Source organism: Choloepus didactylus, chromosome 1 (assembly GCF_015220235.1).
Source record: "Choloepus didactylus isolate mChoDid1 chromosome 1, mChoDid1.pri, whole genome shotgun sequence".
In the NCBI taxonomy this organism is placed as follows: Eukaryota; Metazoa; Chordata; class Mammalia; order Pilosa; family Megalonychidae; genus Choloepus; species Choloepus didactylus.
The window spans coordinates 2866360-2875600 of NC_051307.1; the positions used below are offsets into that span (position 1 = coordinate 2866360).

Here is a 9241-nt window from a genome sequence, read left to right on the forward strand (position 1 = left end):
AGTGTCCCCCCAAGGGCGCCATGTCCCGCACTGGGCGCAGCCGCTGGCCCCGCACCCCTGGTGGCCGGTCTCGGGCGGCTCCGGCGCCCACAGCCTCTGCACTCCCTCCTCAGGAGATCAGCCGTTTCCTACGAGCGAGAGGAGCCTCTGGACGTCTCTCAGGAAGACGACACGCGGTGGCTGTTTATGTACAACCGCAGCAGAGGCTCCTCTCGCTCATGCTGAGGACACCGGGGAACTCACTTCCCGGCCGGCTGCTCAGAGGAAGCAGGACCCGAGTTCAGCAGCATAAGATGCGTTTTTGGATGGAGAACACGAGCGATGGAAGGTGGGGCTGGCTCAGCTGGGCAGACGCAGGTCGGGGGGCTCAGGGTTGGGGGACTCGGCACGGGCAAACGTGGGGCTGGGGGTCTGGCAGGGGTAAACCCAAGGTTGGGGGCACCCACTCCTCGCTCTGCTGTCGTCCCTGAGGAGACGGGCCTTTAGGACGTCACCTGCACTGGGGAGGGGGCTCCTCCTCAGGTGTGTTGGCCGCCTCGTGATCTGCATGGAAACCGGGTGGGGGGCGTTTCTGGGCTCTGCCCTCATGGTGGGCGCCTGGCCAGTCTCTCCCGCTGCCGCTGGCTCGGGTGACTGCAGCCATTTCTGCCCAGGGAGCATTTCCGGCTCATGCCTGGGATACTGGGAATGCTCGGGGTGTCCGTGAGAGACGGGCTGGCCGGGGTGCAGGGGGACGCTCTAGAGCACGCCCCTCACGCCCCTCACAGAAGACCCTCACTCTGCCGCCAGCCTTGCATGTGTCCCAGCCCCCAACCTCAGGCCCCACCGTGCCGGCAGCACCAGCCTCCTGTGGTCACCGGATCTTCCACTGGTCACAGGGTGGCTGGCCTTGGCCCCACTGCCCCGGATTTCCGGGTGGGGAACAGCAGGACAGGGGCTGGGGCCGGGGCTGGAAGCCTGACCAGACACTCCCACCCGCCCTGCCGCCCACCCGGGACACCTCTCCACGTGGGTCCCTGCAGGCGCCATGTCCGCTGGCAGGGCCACCGAGCTGACAGTGACCTTCCCGTCTTCACAGGGCTCGGGTCTCTTACCAAGTCCTCGGTGGGGTTGGGGGGGCATCAGCCACAGGCCAGCCGGGTCCCTCCTGAGGAAATGACGCGTCGAGGCCTGGGAGAGCTGAAGGGAAACGGGTGCAGCATCTTCCCGGGCCCCGGAAGCTCTAGGACCAATCCTTTCGGCCGGACATCCCAGCTCCGCAGCTTCAGGGCTGCAGGGCCACGAGCCGAGGACCCCAGACGGGAGGGCGGCCTCGATCCCTCCAGTGGGTGGCAGACGCTCACCTGGGTGGCCCTCAGGTCTTGTGGCGGCTTTGCCAACAGGCTGGATTTTCCCGGCTGGAGTCACCTCGCAGCCCCAGCCCCAATCTGTCTCCAAGGGCACCCCCACACTGCCCACCGTCCTCAGTTCCAAGGGTCCTGTGAGCCCCTCCCTCCCTCCTCTGCTCTCCCAAAGCTGAGCCCGGCCCTGGGGGCTCCTGGGGCTTGGGGTGGCCGAGCTGGGACAGCACCTGTCCCCCTCCTGGACGGGGCGATTCGTCTCCAGCCACAACCCACACCCGGTTCCGCCTGGAAGACTCCCCCGTCTCTGCGTCAGCTTCCACGAGGCTGGCCTGGCTGCGCCGTGGATTCCCGTGACTTCACTGGGAAACACGTGCCCCGGCCCGGCACCCTCGTGCCTCCTGCGGCCCCTACAGAGGGGAGCTCAGGGGCCTTCACGGCCAGGCCCTGGGCTGCTGTCCTTATACGAGAGATGGGCGGCCTGGCAGGGCATCGCTGACGGGCACCAGGCTGGGGGGGACCTATGAAAACACCAAGGGACGGAATAAACCGAGACTCGTAAAGATGCTAAATCCAACGCAGACCAGCGACGGGGAGAGGGAGCCCCTATCTGGGGGGCTCAAGCAAAGCCTCACAAGGCAAGAGGAAGCATCTTCTCCACTGAGGAGAGTGGCCTCCACATTGGCCGATGCCGCCACGCCTGGGGTGACTCCAGGCCAGGATTTGGAGGGCTGTGGGGACCCAGCCTGTCAGGCCTGAGCTCTCTACAGGCACCAAGCCCCATCAGGGCTGCAGGAAGGGATTGCACCCCATTTCACAGATGAGAAGCTGAGGCACACCGAGATCAATGCCCTGACCTGGGGCTGCAGTTACCGACCAGCTCTGGATTTTCATCTAGAGGCCTCCGGGCCCGTCAACCCCCTCCCGCTGTCCCACGGACCCAGGATGCCCCTTTCTGCTGGTGGCGAGTGAGGACATCCACACTCGCCGACCTGCATGGCTGGGACAGGCTCTGTGGGCAGGAGCGAGGCCCAGGACCCTGGGGGTTCAATAGAGGCGAAGCAGGCTGCTGCAGAGGGTTTGAGCACCTGTGAATTTCTTTCCTACCCTGAGACTCTAGGTTTGGAGAGACTCTGCCGGGCAGATGTGGGGGGACACTCCAGACAGTGGGAAGTGGCAGATCCAGCTCCAGACCCTGCCACCTGGTTCCCCAGCCCCAGCTCGCAGAGGCAGGTCCCTATCCCTTCCCTTGGGGTGGGGGCCTGGGGCCTGCTCTCCCCAGGGGGCTCAACAGCAGTGGGAGCACCCGCTGGAGTGTGCATGTGTGTGCACGTGCGTGTCTGTGTGTGCTTGCATGTGCACACACACACACCTCCAGAGGCCCCCTGGCCACAGGCCGGAGACTGAGCCCTTTCCCAGGATTTGTCACCTGAACCCCGCCTGGGTGCTGCCTGAGCAGGGAACCACACGGCAAAGGCCAGGCAGCCCCCGGTGTCCTCCTGGGCTCTCAGCCTTGGGGTCACTCCCTTCAGGAGGCGGCCTCCTTTCCATGAGCTCAACCGCTGTGGGGACCATGCTGGATTTACCGACAGTTTTCTCTCCGCATGGACACTTCCTAATTCTTACCCGTTACAGCAGGAGGAAACACAAAAATGAGGATGATTTCTAGAGCCCACATTCGTGTTTTCATCCCATTTCCCGAGAGGTTTTCTTAGATGGCTAAGCTTTCCCCCTGCTGTCTGGTGTGTGTGTGCAGCTATATGCACGTGAGCAGGTGTGTATGCGTGCAGGTGAATAAGTGTGTGCAGGTGTGTATGTATGCAGGTGTGTACATGTGTGTGTTCATGTGCAGGTGTGTACGTTTGCAGGTGTGTCCATGTGTGTACATGTGCAGATGTGAATGTGTGCAGGTGTATACTTGTGTGCAGGTGTGTACATGTGTTTGTGTGCACACACACACTTGTCCTGGAAGGCCCAAAGCCCAGGGCTGCTCCTCCGAACGGGGCAGGAGCAGCACCTCCTCATGAGCTGGGGCCCACCCCCATGCGTCCCGTGGCCCTCAGGTGGGGACGCATGGGCTGCGTGTCCAAGCAGGACCGTGATGCAGAAGGGGCAGGGCTTGCACATGCATTCCCGCCAAGGTCTGTAACAGGGGGACGGGCCTCCCTGGCCATGTGGTTCTCTGGCACGGCCTGCTGCCAGGCCACTTCGGGCTTGGGTCCTGGCTGAGGAAACAGCACGACATCACCCAGAACCACCTGCTCAGAGTCCAGGACATGTCGTTAAAAAAGAATCACGGCGACGAGGCCACTCCTAAGAGTTTCTGCTGGGGCCGGGTCTCCCCGTTTTGTTAGGAAGCCCGAGCGGCAGAACCTGTGGAGCCCAGGGGCGCCCACCGGGCCGGGGCAGAGGAAAACAGCAAGCAAACCGGGGGCCCTTCCCAGCAGCACACGCAACACCGGGTTTCTTTCAGCTCAGTTTATTATCAGAAGACAGACAAGCGAGAACCTGCAGTGTCTCTTGTTTCAAACAAGAGGTTTTTCTTTATAAAGAAGAAAAAGGGCCTCCTCCATTAAGATTTTTCTCCATAGAATGAATTTGTCTTTACAAAAAATAGTTTTTGATATACACATGCCTACTTTGGAAAACCTTTTGTCCCTGATGGCTTTTGAAACTTGTTTTCAGATGGTGGGTCCTTCGGCATATTTTGGGTACCAACCAGTTTCTGCCCGTGTTTGCTGCCCGATTATCACCCACCTCGCATCCCCCTTCCAGAAAGTGCCACCTGCGGGCCGGCCTCCGAGAAGAGCCATGTCCAGCCGTGGCCCCAGGCCCTCAAGGATGCCGCCGGCTTTTCAACCCCCTGGAAAAATCCAAGTCTAGACTAGAGGCAGAGAAACAAAAGGAAGCAGGGTCGCCTTCTCATATGTCTGGACTTTTTATCCCTTTCTTTCACAGTTGCAATTTTAATAAACCAAGTATGACGCCTTCAACACCTGTACTCAGAAAATTCTGCCAAACAAGAGCTCCCCGCGGCTTGCTACAAAGAGATCTCTGCGGAGCGTGGGACCAGGCTTTTTAAAGTCTAACGCGGCTCCCCCCACCCCCTACAAGCTTCTACAGACCAAAAATACCTCTAACCTTGACTACGTAAAGCTTGTGAGTAGCAAAAATTGTAAAAATGAAGCGTACAAAAGGAAACGTCCATATAATACATTTGCACCCTGTATACTACGTACCACCCTTTGAAACTAGCCGGCTTTCAGGGATGGTAGATCAATTATAGAAAAAGAACCCCAAAGGTCCACCACGCGCACAACAATCAGTGGTTTCTGTGGCTTTCCGAGGAGAAATATTTTCATTTACAGTTACAGTACTTGCTGGCAATCTGAGTGATTAAGAAGCCAGTGGAATTTCCTGGCATTTAGGCAAGTAACATTTGATTGTCACAACTTAACAATTCTGAGGCAATAAATCCAAGTAGAGCAGATGCATTTCTGCATTGTATCAACTGACTCCAGTTTAATTTAATACAATTGAGTGCATTTTCAGTATCTCATTCACAGTTTGACTTCTAAGTACTTTTGTAACAAAAACTTAAGAAACTGAAAAGCTTATGAGAAAAGAAAACCCCAGGCGACCTTGTCATTACAAAGCTTAAAATTTTAAAGCAATTCAGTCATCCTTGAGAAGAATATACTGTGCCGCCTGGGCTATCTGATGCCAAATTCTCTTGGAATTTTCTAGCATCCCCAAAAGTGCTCACCATTTGATTTCCCCAGCAGCTGGCAAGAATGCCACCATTTCCACTGAAGTAGGCAGTGGCTAATGCTCGTAACAAAACTCAGTTCATGTATGTCCAACCCACTCAGTTTAGCAGATGGCAGCTGGAACATCTTTTACCCACAAACTGCATTTTTTTTCATCCTGGCCCCAATCTGTAGGAATGTGGAGAACAAAACGTCGGCGTCCACCCCAGCAGCCCCACAGCTGATGGCCTAGTCTGTGGATGTGGGCAGCTCAGGTTGGGTCTGGGGGTAGCTCACTGGTGAGGGCCAGGGGCAGGCTGCTTCCGGGCCCGACTTCCATCCTGGATCTGGTTTTGCTGCAGAGAAGTTGCAAGCCACGTCACACAGCACCAGGCACCTGCCGTTGCATGCTAAGGGCTGCAGCCATTGGGAAGAAGTTTGCAGCCTGAGTTCAGGTGTGGGTGGAGCAGTTCAGAGGAAAATCAGCAGGGCTGGAAGGATGATGTCTGGCTTGTCCTGTAAGTGTCTCAGGCCAAGATGAAGCAACATGCAGAAAGTTACTTATTCTTTACCCCACATTTGACTCAAATTGGAAGTCACGAAGGGTGTGGACGGCCTCGCGGCACCTTTTGACCTGCTGGGGCGCGTGCTGCTGGGTCCAACCCCTGCTTTTCCTTCCGACTGACCTCAGTGCTCAACACCTTGACTAGATTTGTGCAAAGAATTGTCATGCGCGGTCCACAGAAGGGGGTAAGGGGACAGACAAGGTAGATTCAAAATTGATGAGAAAATCTGCATTGCTTTAAGAAAGTGCTTACGTTTTTGTTTTATGTTATTAGTGGTTTAAACACTCAGCGCGCATTCTTCAACCAGAGGGTGTGCTTTGTGAGGACAGGGACCTGAAAGCCCCTCAGCCAGGGCTGGGAGTCTGGTACGCTGTCACCAAGTGCTGGTGACCAGCATTGTTTCCTTTTCTGGGTTAAAGCACTTATAAGCGGGTAGTCATTTGGAACCCTCTCCAAGGCCTTACATTTTTAAAAAAGAGGACGTAAATACAGCATTCCCAAATCTCCAAAACACCCTCCCTTCTGACCAGTGAAGTCTTTTATGTCTGCTCACACGCGTGAGCGGACGACAGTCAAGCTCGCAACATGAACAGAAAAAGACCCCAAAGAGAGATGCCCGAGGGGCCTCTGGTGCTGGTTCCTGCTACAAAGTTACCATGAAACGCTACAGACACCTTGGAAGCCCCCGGAACTCCTGGGAGGGGGCCAAAGAACTGCAGCCCTCTGCCCTGTGCCTGAGACACGTCTGCTTGAGAGCGGGCTCTGGGACCGTCCCCTGGGCCCAGCTGGGACATGCGTCTGAACTGAGACACGTGCCAGCCAGTGGCCACCAGCCCAAGTCCCCACGGCAGTGCCTGGGAGGCCTGGGGACTGTGAGCCAGCACGGCCTCCCTGTCCTCTGCCCACCCAGGACCCCGCAGGGGCCATCAGCGGCTCCAGGCTTGAAATGAGCCCCCTTCTCCGCGACCAGCACGGACCGTCCCAGGGCCAGCAAGTTGCTTCAGCTGCCAAGATCTGGCATGAAAGCTGACACGACCACATGCACTAGCAACCCTCGGAGCTTGGTATTAGGGACGTAAAGGAAAAAGAAAAAGGAAAAGCACTATTCTGGGATTTATTCATTTAATTAAAAAAAAAAAATCAAAGGAGCTCTCCTCCCCCCTTTCCTTCCAGAAATGGGTCAAAAGCAAACACCACCACCCTCCAAAAAACCCCAGACATTTATAGTCGTCATCACTCCCCAAGGGCTTAGTGCCCAAACGAGCCAGGACATGTTCAGTCGGAAGAAAATTGGAGGAGATTTAAAACGTACACCCACTGCCTTGATCTTCTCCATTTTAACCTACTACCCCCCACCGTCCCTTCGCTGACTTGTAGACTTTACACACGCAGATTCATTTCGAGGGGAGGGAACTTATTTAGGAAACACGAACTATTAACTAAATGGCCAGAGATCTAGATTTGCATCTCCCAGGGGATGAATCCCGCATGGTTGTAGCTTTGCCTTTAAAATTCTTTAGGTGCATTAGGAGGAGCTGATGGCCTAGAACTAAAATGCTCGCAGACAGCAGCAGGTTATGTCGGGGAGAAGGGACAACTCCAGGGAAGTCACTGGTCCCCCGCGGGCGCCCCGTCCTCCAGGCCCCGCAAGCCGGCAGGGGCAGCCGGGGGAGCATGCCGACTCGTGTTGGTTCCTTCTTGCTCGCGAGGGCAGGACCGTGCGGCGCTGCTCCGCGCCTTCTCCCCGCGCTCCCGGCCCCCAGCCAGACCTCTGGGCGCAGCGCCCTCGTCACGGAGGACAGACGCCGTCTCAGTCAGTCCTCCTTCGGGCCAAGGCAGAGGCACTTGCTCAGTTCAGCTTAGCATCTCCTCCATGCCTCTTTCTTCCTATTTTTTTTTCTTCTACAAAATTCAACCTGCCTGTGTCCAGAATGCTGGTTAAAATATATCTGCGATAACACACGTTCTTTTCTTTCCCCTTGCTAAAAAAGACGAGGAGAGTGTGACTTAAAAAAAGCAAGTTGGAAGTTTAAGAAAAAAGCCACCTAGAGGTGTGGGCGAGGCTGGGGGTGCCGGGTGGGGAGTCCTGGGCGCCCCGGCCGACACCCCCTCTCCTCCCAGGCAGCCCCCGCCCCAGGCCAAGCTGCACCCCAACTGTGCCTGGGGAAGCAACTGCCTGCTGGGAGGTAAAGCGTTTCCCTCGAAGGCCTGGGCCAGAGGGAGCCCCTCCCGGGAGAGGGGCAACGGCCAAGCGCCGCCCGCCCTCGTGTGTCCGCAGTCAGCAGGACGCTCGGGGACGGTCATTTAGACAGAGGGGAGCCGAGGGAGGGCGCGCGGGGGGCGAGCAGGGCCCCACCTGCACGGGAGAGGGAGCGGAGCTGGGAGAAGTGCAGCGTCTCCACTTCCCATCAGGAAGCCAGAAACACCCCACGCCACCGGAGCAAACGCAGGCTCCCCAAGCCAATGTGCGGCACTGCCCATCTCCACCACCCTTGAGTGAAGAGGCTCGCTGGAGACGTCACCTGTACAGGGTCCCGCCGGGGTGGGGGGGGCTGCGGTCTGTGGGGCCACCAAGCCCTGCCCCCCACCATGGAGATCAGCTCCCCGGGGGGACCCCTGATCAGGGTGCAGGGGTGGGGGTGCCCCACATCCAGCACAGAGGAGCTGGGGTCCAGTGGCCACAAGGAGGAAAAGAGGAGCTGGGTGGAGCCCTACACGGCACCAAGTTCTCGGGGTACCGTCCACTTGAAACCCAGGATCTGAGGTCTCCACCCTCAGGCTGGTGCTCCAGAGGACAGAGCGGGGACCCCCTGCAGCTGAGCCCTGGTGGAGGGCGCAAGTGACAATGGGGTTTGCCCCAAATCAGTGTGGTACATTCAGTATGTGCTTATCAAGAAGAGAACTTTCCCACCACCGGGCCCCTGCCCCAAAGGGCCTGGAAGCCACGGCCACCGCCAAGCGGGGCGGGACCAAGCCTTTGGGGGACCAGGCACCCATAGTCGTTCCCAGGAGGACACCGGACAACTCTTTGAGAGGCAGTTTTCTGGGGGGTGCAGAGGAAGAAGTGCGGGGTCAGGTTACATTCCCAAAATAACTGAGTAAAAAAAATAAAACCAACCCAAAAACTAGATCTAAGTTTAAGAAGAGAAAGCATCCAAAGGCTCCTCTTGCAAGCAGAGTTCTCGAGCGCGTCCGTTCCTGGGAGCCGTCCCCACCCAGAGGCCAGACGCTGCCCGCGGGGGGCCCGGCCCAGGCAGGGGGGCCAGTCTTCACCTGTCGGTCCTTCCGGTCTCTTCACTCCTGGCTCAAGTTTTATTTGTTAATGTTAGTCACCAGTTAGTAAGAAAAATAGTTTCTAAGTGTCTTTTCCTCTGTGTGTTGTTCTGTTTTAATTGAGTTAATTAGATACCACCATCAGGTCACGCGGGTTCAATCACAGCCATTAATCATTCCTTTTTCTTAAATTCTTGGTTCCCGTAGCTGGAGCCTTTCTCGATTTCCGTTACGCCTATCAGTCTGCGCACGCCAAAGGAAGCTTCAGGAAAAGGAACACGAGGGGCGTTAGCCGATCCCCGTGCCTTCCGGC

The 9241-nt window shown here is 57.1% G+C and overlaps 1 protein-coding gene across 5 annotated transcripts in view; it reads right to left on the reverse strand.

The window, feature by feature from the left end:
* Nucleotides 1-3803: 3803 nt before the first annotated feature.
* AGPAT3 (1-acylglycerol-3-phosphate O-acyltransferase 3) overlaps nucleotides 3804-9241 on the reverse strand; it is a 126064-nt gene continuing 120626 nt past the window's right edge. For all 5 annotated transcript variants that reach the window (XM_037830784.1, XM_037830775.1, XM_037830801.1 and 2 more), the window contains one exon: nucleotides 3804-9190. In XM_037830784.1, coding sequence (XP_037686712.1) covers nucleotides 9115-9190 — 76 coding nt within the window. In that variant the 3' untranslated portion in view covers nucleotides 3804-9114. The remainder of the gene's footprint in view (nucleotides 9191-9241) is intronic.